We start from the raw sequence: 16,673 nt of genomic DNA on the forward strand, positions 1-16,673 counted from the left end.
CCGAGTGTTAAGAGGGAAATAAGAAAGACTACTGTGACTAGAGCAGGGTGAGCAAAGTGGAGAGGAGTGGCACAGGTGTCCAGAGGACAGTTCATGCAGGGAGTGTAGGTCAGGGAAGGAGTCTGAATTTCGTTTTACATGTATAGGGAACAAAATTCTCTATAGTAGGATTCATAAAAACTTCATCATAGAGGAAGTCAAATGAATAAGTTTCTGATTGAACTTTTCTTTTTGCTTTCAAGATAGCTTATTATATCTAGCATCAATGATGAAATAATCTGCTGAGAAAGAATTCTTAAACAAGAATTTAAAAATACATTAAAAAATAAGGATTTCTGCCCAAAGAAGAACTTTATTGGCATTAATTATTATATAATAATAGAACATTAATATTCTATTAATAAGAATTTTTCAATACTTTTATCCTAATAAATAGAATCTACTTAAGTAATTATTAAAATATACTCATGAAAAATATATTCTTAAATAAAATCACGAGAAGTCTTCATATTCCAGAATACATTCTTATTACTCTATTATTTTTATGATCTTTAATCTCTTCCTCTATCTGTCCCTCAAAATCTAGCTATAGTAGCAAGAGATGGGGTAAAGAAAACAAAACATTATTTAAAACGCTGTTAGGCAACAAATAATTTTTTAAAAGCTTTAAATAGTAGTATATAGTTAAAATAAAGAGGTAAATTTGTTGAAATGATGATTTGGTGAATTGACAATTTGGCAAACTGGCCATTTGCTTTTGTTGAACTGGCATTCTACATATTGTTAGTGAATTAACTGAGGGCCAACCAGAGAGGTCAAAGTTTATGGGAGCCAGAAGACTGTAATCTGAACACAAACATTTAATTTTGCTCCCTCCTAAACCTTGCATAAACTATAGGAAAGAGGGTTTTGTTTTTTTTTTCAAAAGATACAAACCTACAGAGTAAACAAAAGATAAAACATCAACAATATATTTTGGAAACTGAAGGTAGATAGATGTGTGGTATCTGATTTTGCAGAGATAAGAAAGATAAATTCCAGGCCAGTAGCTAGGCAGTGTTATGGAACTGAGAATAAACTGATGTCTACTGCAAAATCCTCTGGAATTGGGAGTGAAAGGTATGAGGTAAAGGCTAAAATAGGAAGAACTGGTTGAAAGCTACCTTAAAAACTTTTCAATCCTTTCATCCCTTTCCCCATTGCACACTGTTGTGAGATCATCTCTCACTCACCCTAGCAGAAAATTGGGAGTTTATTCTTTGCAGAGAAGAAGCAGTGATTTGGTCTCAGACACACTAGGTCTACTTGAAAGCATTAATATTATGCTTAAAATAGGAGGGATTAAAGAAACATATGCTTCCTAAATGCTAAGAGGCCCAGATCTCTTTCCCACCTTAACTTCCAGATGCTGACACCCACGTCTTAAGCCTCCAGGCAGAAGACTGGAAGAGTCTTCTCTGAGGAATCAGAGCAACCTAAGAGGAAAGGCCTAAATGTATTGACATCAGGGCTTCTTAACCAAAGACCCAACCAAATTAAACAATAAAAAAACCCTCAAAGTTGACAAGTCCCACCAAAGAACTTGGAATTTCATCCATATTTTCGTCTTCCACTGTAAATATGAACAGGCAACAAAGTATTACTAGGCAAATGGGGAAAGCTTTCAATATGAAAGATAAAGACCAAATCAAACTAATAGAAAAAAAAGAGCAGCTAGAAGAAACAGACAATATACAGAGAGAAGAAAACCAAAAGTCAACACCCAGAGAGATGAAATGCATCCATGAAGCAAGTATAAAAAGGAATATTTAGAAAACAAAGAAAGAGCTCTTAGCATTAAATATGATAACAGAAATGAAAATTTCAATAGAATTGGAAAACAAAGTTAAAGATATCTCCCAGGAAGTAAGGCAAAGAGCCAAAGAGGCTACCACGTGGGAGAAAACCATCACCATGATAATTTTTTTTTCTTAGAACCTAACAGTTTCTTACACTGCATGAATTTTCAGATTGAAGGGTTCTTTATCATTGTGATAAAGAAAATAAAAAAACATTGAAGTACACCACTGTAAAATTATAGTACACTGGCACAAAGAAAATTCTATAAGCTTCCAGATAGATAGAAATATGGAAAAATAGGATAGAAATAATAAGTTAAAAAGAATCATAAACCGAAAATGGTTTTGTACTTCTCAAAAGTTACTCCAGAATCTAGAAAACAATGGATAAATACCAAAGAAAAATAGTATTTCCAAACTAAAATACTGTATCCTGTGAAACTACCAATCAAATGAGAGGGTATAATAAACACATTTTTGACATGCAAGTTCTTACATTTATCTTCTTTGCACTTTTTTCTCAGTAGATACTAGAGGACAGTTTACTTCAAAAAAAGGGAGTAAACTAAGAGGAAGATATGGGATGCAGAAGACAGGAGATCCAGCAGAAGTGAGAGGTGAAAGAAATCCCCAAGGATGAAGAGATATCCTAAAATGAGAATTATGTACCAGATTAGAGCAGTGCCACTCAAAAAAATACATATTAAGGGCTGTCATCCCCATTCCCTGTCATTATTCCATTTTTTAATCTTCACAAAGCTACTAGTAAGTGTATTCCCCCCCAAAACACAAAGGCATGAGATCCAGGAAACAGGGAATCCAAATCAGAAGAAAGCCAAAGGGAATTCCTAGGATGGCAGTAAAAGGAAGTCCCAGGATCATAGTTTCAGAGCAGGACCAAAAAGCAATCAGGGCAGAATGAATCTCTTGGAAGAGTCTTAAGTATCTGTCTGTGTGTCTGTCTCTCTCTCAATCCCCCATAGACTCACACACACACACACACTCTGGAACTGATATATTAGCTGATAAAATTGCTCTTGTGGAAAATTATAGTGAGAGATTGTTGGAAGATATGAGAAGAAATAGCAATCGGTAAAAGAAAAATTATGTAAAAACTGCGAAAAAAACATTAATTATTTTTTTAACATCTTTACTGGAGTATAATTTCTTTACAATGTTGTGTTAGTCTCTGCTTAACAAAGTGAATCAGCTATATGTATACATATATCCCCTCCCTCTTGCATCTCCCTCCCACCCTCCCTATCCCACGCCTCTAGGTGGTCACAAAGCACCTACCTGATCTCCCAGCGCTATGTGGCTGCTTCCCACTAGCTATCTATTTTACATTTGGTAGTGTATATATGTCAGTGCTACTCTCTCACTTCGTCCCAGCTTACCCTTCCCCCTCCCCATGTACTTTAGGAGAAGACATAAGAATGTAATCCTAGTACCTTACAATAATATGATAGACATATCTGGACAGACAATAATCATATAAATACTGAATACTGATTAATAAAAAACTATACTATAACTCCACTGGGAGGATGGGGAAGGAAAAGCCAGAGAGGATGGAAGCACACCAGAGCTAAATCCTCTCTCTACCATTCCTATCTACCAAAATAGGATGTCAAAGGACAATGTCAAAAATAAATGAATGAACAAGATTAGAAATTTGGAGATAAGTAAATGGAGATGTATAAAAGCCAGAAGACACAGCTAGAAAAGGAGTCAGAAGTTGTTGCTTCTGAGGAGGAAGACTTGGGGAAGCAAAGAGGAGCGGGGTAGTCACTATATTTACACTAAGTCTTTCAGTGCTATTTGATAACTCTTTATACTTAGTGCGTGTATTATGTTAATCAACATCAAAAGTAATATTTAAAATTCCTGGGTTCCAAGAGAGGCCATAATACCTGATTTTGGCCTATATATAAATTGGATATTCACTCTGAATATCCAGCTTGCTCTCCCCTTGTAAATGCCCACAGCTTACACTCCCCTCTTTATGTCCCAAAATGCACAAAGAAATCTCATGGACATAGAATATGGGTGGGCAAACTACACCCCTTAGGGAAAATCAGTCTGCCACCTGTTTTAGTATGACCTATGAGGTAAGAATGGCTTCTACAATTTTAAGCAGCTGAAAAAAATCAAAAGAAGAATATTTTATGACACATAAAATTATACGAAATTCATATTACGGCGTTCACACTCACTTGTTTATTTTTTGTCCATGGCTTTTTTTTTTTTTTTTTTTTTGCTACTAGTAGAGCTGAGTAGTTGTGACAGTGACTGTGGCCAGAAAAGTAAAGAATATTTGCTATCTGGCCCTCTACAGAAAAGGTTTGTATACCCATAACCTGGAAGCTTAGTATCACAGGATGGGTACACATAGGACCATCCTTCCTCTTTTAGCACCTTTCTGAAATCATATTCCAGAAATACATGCACATATAAGCGAACACACACTCTAAACTATCAGAAAATCATCTCCTTTAGCTTCACTACTGAAGCTTTTTGTCAAATTTCATCACCGAAATTTCCTTGCAGTCCCCATTTCCCAGCACTATGATTTTGGAATCATTAACTTAGTCTGTCATCTTCTCAATTAAGAACAGAGAAAAACTGAGGACCTGACTGTAAGAAAACTAGGGATGCCATATTCCAGTCTAGTATTACTGTCAGTAGGAAGAGAGGGAAACTAGGAAGGTGGATGATCCATAAAAGAAAGTAATTAGAAAAAAGCAATATTTTGATTTTTTTCATTACAAGAGGGTCTATCTCCCCAAAGGTACTACTACTAGCGACCCTAAGAAAATGAAAACTGAAATGTAGTTTTTTTTATCATTAATTTGAAATCTAGATCCACTCTCCATAAAATTGATTCTAGAAAGTTAGTTTGGTTGGTCCCAATCTGAATATGCTTCTCAGAAAGTGAGATTAAAAAGTTTTGGGTGGGGACAAAGGATAGAGGTCATAAACAGTTCTCTGTCCCGTGAGTCCATATCGGGCTTAAACTTCTGAAACTTCCACTCACTTACCTAGGCCTTCCCTCTTCCTCTAATCTGGGATACAGATGTTGTGACTCCTCTTCTTCTTCAGGTTATGGTACAGTTTTCGCTACTGGGGAACTCAGTGATGCTAACTCCACCAAAAGAACTCTCTGATCCTATTTCTGGATTGTGACCTGAACACCATTCCTTGTTTGCTGTAGCATTCAGGATTGAGGCTTCTTGAAAAAAGTGGCCTGACTTTTGCATAGAATAAGAGAAGGGAAAACAGAAAATAAAGTCCTGTTTTCAGGGGTTGTTAAGGAGAATAAAGAAATTTCCAAAAACTTCTGGCTTAAAGCTTGAGCTGGGATCTACTGAGATACAGGGTAATGAGAGTTAGCAGGACCTTCCAGTCACTACTCTACTTTGTTGCCCTCTAGTTTCATTCATACCTATCATGACCTCTGCTGTGCTTCAATATTTAATAACTTCAAGCAAAGAAACAAGTCAATACTGGGGGCTAATGGGCCTCAGGAAAGAATCACTAACCTCTTCTCTCAAAAGATTAGGGGCCCAAAAGAAATATAAATCTTCGTAACATGAAGGAAGGGTACTGGCCCAAACATAAACTCCTTCCTCTCTGTTCATTGTTTTCCTTTCTGGGAGAAAATTCTCAAAAACATTTACAAGTATTCTTCATACTGTATTTGTATGTGTCCTTACAGAAAACAAAGAGGCAATGAGCTCCATTCCTTTTCTCCAACTCTGCCCTTCTAGCCCCACACCCCCCCTTAATACGAGTACCCCATTTCATCTACTGTGTGAGCTTCCAGGACTCTTTCTGCAAGTTTTCTCTTATGTCATGGTCACAAATTCTTCACCACATTTTGGATGCTGCTACTGAACCCAGGACTAGATATTCTTGGGCAGAATTGTTCCTTGGTGTGGTTCTGACCTGAACTCAAGGCATAGCTGCCAGAATTGAGTCAGAACTAATCCAAAGAAGCTATGGCAGAAAATATTGGGGCCAAAAGAGATCCCACTTAGGCTGAACTTCTGATTCCATGGGGGGAATGTTCCTGAGTTTCACTGCAGGTACCCTTCTGGCTCCAATGCCTGGCCCTAAAGGCATTACCTAGCTCAGAGAACAACTTCAGGCCAGGGGGAAGCCAGCTTCTTTTTTTTTTAATTATTATTTTTTTAAATTAATTTTTTTGGAGTATAGTTTCTTTACAATGTTGTGTTAGTTTCTACTGTACAGCACAGTGAATCGGCTATACATATAAATGTATCCTCTCCTTTTTGGATTTCCTTCCCATTTAGGTCAGCACAGAGCACTGAAAAGAGCTCCCTGAGCTATACAGTGGGTTCTCATTAGTTATCTATTTTATACATAGTATCAACAGTGTATATATGTCAATCCCAATCTCCCAATTCATCCCACCCCCCTCCCACCGTGGTGTCCATACATTTGTTCTCTACTTGTATGTCTCTATTTCTGCTTTGCAAATAAGTTCATCTGTACCATTTTCTAAATTCCACATACAAGCGATATTATATTTGTTTTTCTCTTTCTGTCTTATGTCACTCTGTATGACAGTCTCTATGTCTATCCACGTCTCTGCAAATGGCACTATTTCTTTCCTTTTTATGACTGAGTAATATTCCATTGTATATATGTACCTCATCTTCTTTATCCATTCCTCTGTTGATGGACATTTAGGTTGCTTCCATGTCCTGGATATTGTAAATAGTGCTGCTATGAACATTGGGGTGCATGTGTCTTTTTGAATTATGGTTTTCTCTGGGTATATGCCCATTGCTGGGTCATATGGTAGTTCTATTTTTAGTTTTTGAAGGAATTTCCATACTATTCTCCATAGTGGCTGTATCAATTTACATTCCCACCAACAGTGCAAGAGGGTTCCCTTTTCTCCACACCCTCTCCAGCATTTATTGTTTGTAGATTTTTTAAATGATGGCCATTCTAACCAGTGTGAGGTGATACCTCATTGTAGTTTTGATTTGTATTTCTCTAATAAGTAGTGATGTTGAGCAGCTTTTCATGTGCCTCTTGGCCATCTGTATGTCTTCTTTGGAGAAATGTCCATTTTGGTCTTCTACCCATTTTTTGATTGGGTTGTTTGCTTTTTTAATATTGAGCTGTATGGGCTATTTGTATATTTTGTAGATTAATCCTTTGTCCGTTGCTTCATTTGCAAATATTTTCTCCCATTCTGAGGGTTGTCTTTTCGTCTTGTTTATGGTTTCCTTTGCTGTGCAAAAGCTTTTAAGTTTCATTAGGTCTCATTAGTTTATTTTTGGTTTTGTTTTCATTACTCTAGGAGGTGGGTCAAAAAGGATCTGCTGTGATTTATGTCAAAGAGTGTTCTGCCTATGTTTTCCTCTAAGAGTTTTATAGTGTCTGGTATTACATTTAGGTCTTTAATCCATTTTGAGTTTATTTTTGTGTATGGTGTTAGGTAGTGTTCTAATTTCATTCGTTTACATGTAGCAGTCCAGTTTTCCCAGCACCACTTATTGAAGATACTGTCTTTTCTCCATTGTATATCCTTGCCTCCTTTGTCACAGATTAGTTGACCATAGGTGCGTGTGTTTATCTCTGGGCTTTCTATCCTGTTCCATTGGTCTATATTTCTGTTTTTGTGCCAGTACCATACTGTCTTGATTACTGTCGCTTTGTAATATAGTCTGAGGTTAAGGAGACTGATTCCTCCAGCTCTGTTTTTCTTTCTCAAGATTGCTTTGGCTATCTGGGGTCTTTTGTGTTTCCATACAAATTGTAAAATTTTCTGTTCTAGTTGTGTGAAAACTGCCATTGGTAATTTGATAGGAATTGCATTGAATCTGTAGATTGCTTTGGGTAGTATATTCATTTTCACAATATTTATTCTTCCAATCCAAGAACATGGTATATCTCTCCATCTGTTTGTGTCACCTTTGATTTCTTTCATCAGTATCTTATAGTTTTCCGCATACAGGTCTTTGGCCTCCTTAGGCCTCCTTTATTCCCAGGTGAAAAGAGATACAGGCTTCAGAAGTGCAGCCCTGTGAATACAGGAGCTATATGGAAATTAAACACTAACTCAGTCTATGTGATAGCATTCCAAATTTCTGTCATACACTGTTCCCTCAGGGAGAAAGATCTTCTTCCAGGATTTCCTCTAAAAGCGTTTATTTGTGTATCCTGCTTTTCTAGTTCTTCAACTATAATTCACAGACATTTGGGGACCAGAGAGAAGCCAAGTTCAAAACCCTTGAAACCAGTGTGCTTTCTACCATGTGTTAGTGCTTTACTCTGATAAAAATCTCATTTGTGAGGTTTTTTTTTCAAGACTATCTACCACAGCCTTATGAAGTATTCGTATCCCCATTTAGTAGATGAGAAAACTCAGAGAAGTAACTTGATTATGTCAGATTTAATGATAGAGCTGCTATTTGAATCTAGGCTTTTCTAAGACCAAGGCCTCTGTTCTTTCCATTTTCCATGTTGGGGGTCATCACTCAATTAGAAATTCAATTTCTAAAGTTATCTAGGAAAGAAAGAATGAAACCCTCTAAACCCATCATTTCAGAGGTTAGTTTAGAATTGATAAGAATCATTAAGAGGAGGAAGAGACATGAAATGGAAAGGATAATCTAGTTTAGGCCGGACTGTGTGATACAACTGAATATGTCCACTTTACTAATTTCATGTGTCCCAAGTTCCTTGTCACTGGGGATTCAAACAGTTAATCCTCCTGTCCTGAAGCTCAAAGGAAGGGTAAGCTCTCTTTGTAGAGCCAAGCTACACAACATATTCCCTAAGAGCAGGAGGCTTCCATTTGTCTAGGCAGAAAACCCAGATTCTAACATTACCTTTCCCTGACACTGCCTGCCTGGCCTTTATGCACCCCCGGAGGTGTGAGAAGCTGATTTCCATACTTCATTGGCTCACTTAGAGCTAAGTCATTAGAGGGAGAGCCCTGGGTACTAGTTTCAATGTTTTTGCTATACAGTGGTGAAACCCTGGGCGGGGCCTTTTATCTCTGTTTTCTCTGCTGTGAAATGAGAGAGCTGGCCAAGACCTACTGTAAGTAGTCAAGCAATGGACAAGGGCAGATCCATGGAGCCTCTGACCCACACCATATATTGCTCCCTTCCAAGTTCCTAACCCATAATGGGTAATACTTTTATTCCCAGAGCCCTTTACCATGTTAGGGTACAAACAAACACCAATATCTACTAGCTTTTTTGTGCCAAGCACTGTGCTGAGCATCTTCACATATTTGGGGCTTTCCAATTGGCACTCTCGGGGAGAAACAAAAACTAAACACATCCTCACTTCCACACCTAATGCTTGGGTGAACAAAAGTCCTAGTCAGATTCTGGAACACTCCGCGGTTCCAAGGCAAGAGACTGAAGGAGAGTAGGGCCTGTTCAGGAGGGTGAAACTTAGGAGGCTGCCAAATTCTACTCCAGATTGTCTATAGCTATCTTTCTACCTATTTCTTATTCTTCTCTGTCTCATTAATAAGGAGCACAACAGCCTTTTTCCTTCAGAGGCAAATGACCACGACAGCATCTTGAGGCTTAGCGGCCTCTCAGGCTCCACATCAGCCTCAGGATACAGGAGGCTCTGAGACTACATTTCCCAGAAACCACCGCTCCGCTTGTGGCCACAGAACAGCTTTTTGAGGGGGCACGCATGCTCTGACCATTAGCACCAGATTCTCCTCCGCCCCCTATCTCCCCCAACCCCGCGATTGGAGTATTGACAAGTTAGACCCACCCAGCCTTCAGAGTACCGGAAAGGGGTGAGCAACAAGACCGGAGCTTTTGGCTTTCACCCACTCCAGGCGCGCAGTCTTTCTCCACCTCTTTTGGTAGTCCCGGGACCCCACATCGTCCCTCTTTTCGATGCCCGTCGTCCTTTGAGGACGGGAGTCCGCTGCGTGTGTCCCCTCAGCCTTAAGACAAGAAGGAGGAGCCAAAGCCCCACAAAAGGGGCTTTGGCGAATCTTCATTGAAATTATTCCTGCAGCTTGCATAATTTTAGTTTTAAGTGTAGTAGGTGGGGAGAAAATTGTTAACAAGAATGAGATAAGCAGTCAATTTTTTATCCAATTGTAATGCACAAGTGCAGTTGCAGGCCTGAAAGGCCCGCCCCGTTACCAAGGCAACATAAATAGCCCAGGGACAAAAATTTCTCTTTTCTTTCATTCTCAGATCAACAAACACTGGTAGAGGCCCATCAAATAAGACCTGGCCCTTGTTCTCCAGGAGACGAAGTAAAGATGACAGTCAATCGATAAATATTTATTAAACTCCTATGTTGGCAACACATTAGACACGGAGGTAAAACAATAAATAAAGTGCTGCCCTTGCTCTCCTGCAAACTATTCTACGACAGAAGCGATGATTGTTGTGACGTGTGGTATGGGAACAAAAGGCAAAGACTCCTAACCCAGACCATTAAAATGGAGGGGGAGAGAGTCAAGGAAAGCCGTCCAGAGAAAGTGATGGATGTGAATTAAGTTCTGAAGTGACCTATATTTGTAAAGAACTTCAATCCTCATTATCTATACACAAAATTAAAGCCCAAAAAAGAAATTGAAGTCCAGATGATTAAAGAGCTAAACATTAAAAAAAATAAAGTAGAAGTATTAAAAGAAAATATAGGATACTAATACTCTTTCTATGATCTAAGGCAGGGAAACAAGTCACAAAACTAAGAAGTCATCAAGGAGAAGACTGATAAAACTGACAACATAGAACATACTGTATAGCACAAGGAACTCTACTTAATGCAATGTGGTGACCAAAATGGGAAGGAAATCCAAAAAAAAAGGGGATATATGTATAGCTGATTCATTTTGCTGTACGGTAGACACTAACCCAACATTGTAAAGCAACTATGCTCCAATAAAAATTAATTTAAAAAACTGACAACATAAAATTAGAAACTTATGAATAACAGAAGATACCATAAACAAGGTTAAGAGACAAGAGACAGACAAGGAAAAAAATATCTGTGTCATGCACGAGAGCAATCAACATCCAGATGTTTGTGCCCACCAGCCAAAAGTACCAGGAAACACAACAGTAGGCAAGCAGAGTTGAGTCTAATACTTACTGCAGCAAGGAAGACTGCACACCATGGGCAACAAGGGGGACATTTCTGTAAGATGGGGTTAAGAGGGGATTGTTTTGTGATTTGGGCTTGTGTTACATTTGCGGAGAGTCTTTCAGAAATCGGGGCAATTCTATGATTGGATATCTTAATTTTTATCTAGGATGTGAGAGAAACTGAATGGAGCTGAAGCTGTAATTGGTAAAGCAGCAGCAGGCCCTCCTGTTCCCTGGGAGAAGGAGATGTTTGGTCATTTTTTTGTGATTTGTACAGTGTTCTTGTTTTTATCTGTGCTCAGATAATTTCAGAATGGTTGCATTGTTGTCCTGCTCCATTGGAATCACAGAATAACCTTGTCTGACATTGGTTATTCTCTGTAGTTGTTTATATTAAGTAGGGAACGCCTGGGCCTAAGTACTAGTTGCAGGCTAGCTCTTTCTATCTGACACCTGTCATTTTTGTTTCTCGTAGAAGTCAATAACAAAACAATAGACAACACAATAAAACATTAGGGAAGTATAAGAACAGTAATTCACAAAAGAAAAAATAAAAATGAATAATTAAACACATGAAAAGATGCTCAACTGCACCAATAGGAAAATGCAAATTAAAACAGTAAAACACTGTTGGTGTTAATTTAAATTGGTCCAGGCTTTTTGGATGGCAATTTGACAATATCTACCAAAATATTATACGCAAGTACCTTTCAACCAGGAATTCCATTTCTTGAAATCTCTCCTAGAGAATTATATGCACATGTACACAAAGAGGAATATAAAAGGATATTTATTGTAGCATGTTTATAATAGTAAAAACTGGAAAACCTAAATAACTGGCAAAAAGGAATAATTCACAGTAGTTTAAGTTTGATCTTATTTAACTTTCTGTTATTTAATTTAAAAAAAAAACACTTGAAAGTCAATATTTATGGCTCTAAGTAGCAACATAGGAACACAATTATGACATAACATTTAATAAGGAAAGCAGCACTCATAGTTATACATCAGTATGATTCTATTTTTTAAAAAATTTCCAAAGGAAAAAAAAAAGATTTAGGAAATACTCCTAAATACGAATAGTATATTTAGATGGCGGGGCTATGGGAAATTTTTTCCCTTCTTTCTAATTTTCAGTATTTCCAAACTGTGATTAATTAGTATGCATTTCTTTTAGAAATGAATAGGAACATTTAAAAAATGTAGCAGCCTACAACACGTCAGCAAGTACTAATCCAGACTAGCTGGACTGGCTAAACGATTGTCAAAAATTAGTCCCTATGCAACGAAGAGTTCACAAGGAAAAACAAGATTTTCCAAAAGTACCCAGACTCCATGACCCATTTTAAAATCTGGATGCTCTTATGCACAGGTGCTGCCATGTTCCAAACTGATTTAGTGACCCTGGTGACATGTTAATACTGCTTTATAAAGCTTTTGTTATTTTTAATTACCAAGCATCAGGCCCTATTATTTTTATCACTGAGCCTTACCCAAATCCTTGGCTTTATTCCAATTCTGAGCTTTGCCAAATAGGGTCAAGGACTGGGTGAGATTTCAGGAATGAGGTTAGGGAAAAATTTGTAATATACTAATAGGATATAAATCTATTCATGATAAAATATTTAAAACTGTTTCTATATGCTTAACTTTCACTGAAGCTTAATTTTCATATTTTTACTTCCTTCTGGAATATCTCCTTTTATTAACTCAAATGCAAAATGCTCAAAACCAGATATATCATTTCCTCTCACCATGAGCCATTATTTAATAATTAACACAGAACTTGGAGAAGAATATGATCAAACTCCAGGCCTTTTAAAATTTTGACAAAAGTGTATCCCACGGTTGCAGATATCATCTGAGCTTATGGAAGTAATTCCACCATAAATAAGAAGAGAATAGAAAATGTAACCAAGAAGCAAGTCTAAGGAAGTCCAACTGGTAAAGAGGCGTAAGAGCAGGGCTCACACATATTTCAGGGTTATGGTGTGGTAAGGGTCAGGCTCCAAGTGAAACTGCCACATAGACTTTGAAATGGTTTTATAGAGAGGGGTAAGAATAAGGGCTTCAGTGGGTTTGCTGAAGGAGTTCACTATATAACACTGTGATGGCAGGTTAAACTTGATGGTAGAAAGCTTATGAGCATAATAAAAGTTTAGACCCAATTAAAAGATATAAGCAAAGTACAGCTGCTGTAATATGACTGGATCCAAACAGTATTATACCTACATTGCTGGTATAGCTCTAGAGAATGAGATGAATGGGCAATTTCATTTGGGTAAAAGGATATTCTCATATCCTTATGAGAATAATAATAGTGATAACAATAAATATAATAACCAACAGTTTTGAATGCTTAATATGTTGTAAGGCCATGATAAGTGCTTTACATTCAATCATTTAACCAATATTTATTGAGCACCTGGTATGTGCTAGTAGGCACTGTGCTAGTGAGAATAGGGTGGTTAACAACTTGGACAAGATTCTTGCTTTCACTGGGCTTATTTTCTAGTAGAGTTCATGAGTTATCTTATATAATCCTTCCAACAATGTCTCATAGGTATTATTAAACCTATTTTATAGATAAGGCAACCTGACGAACAGAGAAATTAAACAACTTTCTAAAAATCACAAAGCCAGCAAGTGTCAGAGTTGAGAAATAAACCTAGATGGCCTGACTCCAAGGTCACTTTAAAACCTTTATGTTATGATCATGGTTAATTAATCAAGGGTAATAAAATATTTCTATCTACATGTATATCAAGGAGTTCTTATACTGCTCAAAATGCAAAACTTTTGAGGGGAGAAGTTCCCAAAAGGAAAAATTTTTCTTAGGTCCAAGACCAATTAGAGAGCCCTCCAACACTTATTTGTGATAGCCTAAATTTTAGAGTTCAATAACAAGAGCAAAGCAAAACTACCTTTTATAATTTTTGAATTAGAAACATCAAATGAGGTTTTTATAAGTGAAATGTGGTGAGAAAGAAAAAAAAAACTACCCTTAATATCCAGGAACTGATTTGATACAGCTAAGCTATGTTGTCCCTGGACATAAACAGTCTCACAAGAACATCCACTCCAGATAAGATTATTCAACAACCCCACAAAATACCAAATATTTCCCTGTCACCTAAATGAATGATTGCTTCTTCTTTACCATTATAGCTTTACCTTTGCTCTAGTTTCCTCTCCCTATAGATAAAATTTATTGATATATCCAATCATAGTGTTGTCCCTGCTTTTTGACACCACCAAATCTAGAATGTCCGCTTCCTTAGACTCTCCCCAAAATTATCAGTCAAAATCCCAGAATAAGTTTTTGCTAACATCCTCTTACTGAGACACCGCACAGCTTCCCATGGTGTGTGTTCTACCTTGCTACAATGAGTAATAGATTCAACTAATTTAACTGCAAGTGTTCCTGTAGCTTTTGGCTGAAGAGCGTAGACAGCATAAATACAAAAGTAACTGGTGATAAATTCCACTAGACATGTATTGACCCTATATTATATGCAAGGTAATGTGTTAGGTTCTAGGAATTATTTGTGCCAAGGAGCTTATAATCTACTGAGGGACAAAGGGAGCACACTAATGAGGCACAAAATGCTTGAATTTTAAGCAGAAGCAAAGGTTATATTATATTGAGGGAAATCAGAACAACTTCATGAAGAGGTATATTTTGAAACTGGTCTCAAAGTAGAGGAGAACTTATGATTTCCACATGTTGAAATGAGAAGGAGGATATTAAGAGCTAAGGTAAAAGACTACTGTATTTGCTTTCTTAAATGATAACAACACTGTCTATAAAGCACTGAGCGCTCTAGAAATATTAGCCTTATTTATTCCCCAAAATATCTACATTTTGTAGATGAAATTGAGAGGGGTTAAGTCACTTCCCCAAGGTCACACAGCAAATAAGTGACAGAGCTATGATTCAAACCCAAGTCGGCCCAACTCCAAAGTCTATGCTCTTAAGCATGACAACAGTGCAAGCCAGGCTTTGTGGCTGAACTTTGTGCTCTGACTCTTTGAACTGGGCTCCAGATCCCAAGCAATGTGTTGATATAAACTGAATTTCATTTTTCTGAACTCCATTTTCACTTCTCATTCCTATTTCATCTCTGGGCCAAAGTAAAGAAACAGAGATATCTATGGAATTATCCTACAGACTCAAGCCTTGGTCAAGCCAATTATAATTGATGTAGTACAAGTTTCCATAACCTTATGTCAGCACTAAGCCTATAGGAAGCCAGACCTTCAGAATCATAGTATTAGGAAGAATAACCTTGAAAATCAAACATTTCTGGGATGTCAAGCGTGTGGTCTCCAAACCTGTAGGAATTCATAAACAATTTTCAATATTTCAAATGTTCTCATAGAAATCACATAGCTACCTAAGTCTGTGCATGCTAAATAAAACCTTGTTTTTTGGTTTTGACTGACATAGCAACTCAGGGTGGCAATCATGTTTATCCTATGCTAATCAGAAACAAAAATTTCTTTAATTAATAAGAAATAGAAAACAGTTTTTTTTAATAAATATGGTATGTACCTTACAAGACAGAATCTTTCAAAGCATGAGACCCAAGGAGGAAAAATAGTAACAAGTTAGGGTTCCTGATGGTCTCACTGCTGTAGTCAACCTGCCCATTTTGAGGATACCTAGGCTTGGAGAGGTGAAATAATTTGCCCAAAGCTACTCTCCTAGGGAACACAGTTCAGCAAAGGTATGTAAACAAATGTTTTTTACTGTGTTAAAATATACATAACATAAAGTTTACCATCTTAACCATTTTTAAGTGTACAGTTGAGTGGTATTATATATACATTCATTCACATTACTGTGCAGCCATCACCGCCATCCAACCCCATAACTTTTTCATCTTGTAAAACTGAAACTCTATACCTATAAACAATAACTCCCCATTCTCCCCTCCCACTCAGCCCTGGCAACCACCATTCTACTTTCTGTCTATGATTTTGACAACTCTAATAAGTACCTCAAATAAGTGGAATCATATGGTATTTGTCTTTTTGTTACTGGCTTATTCCATTTAGCATAATGTCCTCAAGGTTCATCCATGTTGCAGCATATGTCAGAATTGCCTTCCTGTTTATGGGTGAAAAATATTCATTAGATATATATATCACATTTTGCTTATCCATTTATTATCAATGAACATTTGGATTGCTTCCATGTTTTAGCTATTATGAATAATGCTGCTATGAACACGGGTATACAACTATCTCTTTGAGACCCTGCTTTCAATTCTTTTGGATATATACACAAAAGTGGAATTGCTGGATCATATGGTAATTCTATTTTTAATTTTTTGAAGAACAATACTGTTTTCCATAGCAGCTATACCATTTTATATTCCCACTAACAGAGCACAAGGGCTCCAATTTTTCCACATCACTTGTTTTCTGTTTGTTTGTTTGTTTTCAGCAGTAGCCACCCTAATGGGTGTGAGGCTGTATCTCATTGCAGTTTTTTTTTTTTTTTTTTTTTTTTTTTTGCGGTACGCGGGCCTCTCACTGTTGTGGCCTCTCCCGTTGTGGAGCACAGGCTCCGGACGCGCAGGCTCAGCGGCCATGGCTCACGGGTCCAGCCGCTCCGCGGCATGTGGGATCCTCCCGGACCGGGGCACGAACCCGTGTCCCCTGCATCGGCAGGCGGACTCTCAACCACTGCGCCACCAGGGAAGCC

General features: G+C 37.6%; 1 protein-coding gene across 1 annotated transcript in view; it reads right to left on the reverse strand.

The window, feature by feature from the left end:
* LOC101275094 (olfactory receptor 10AD1) overlaps positions 1 to 9,882 on the reverse strand; it is a 31,139-nt gene extending 21,257 nt beyond the window's left edge. Inside the window, 1 exon segment of the mRNA XM_033436559.2 lies at positions 9,640 to 9,882. Coding sequence (XP_033292450.2) covers positions 9,640 to 9,882 — 243 coding nt within the window.
* Positions 9,883 to 16,673: the final 6,791 nt, after the last annotated feature.

Source organism: Orcinus orca, chromosome 11 (assembly GCF_937001465.1).
Source record: "Orcinus orca chromosome 11, mOrcOrc1.1, whole genome shotgun sequence".
In the NCBI taxonomy this organism is placed as follows: domain Eukaryota; kingdom Metazoa; phylum Chordata; class Mammalia; order Artiodactyla; family Delphinidae; genus Orcinus; species Orcinus orca.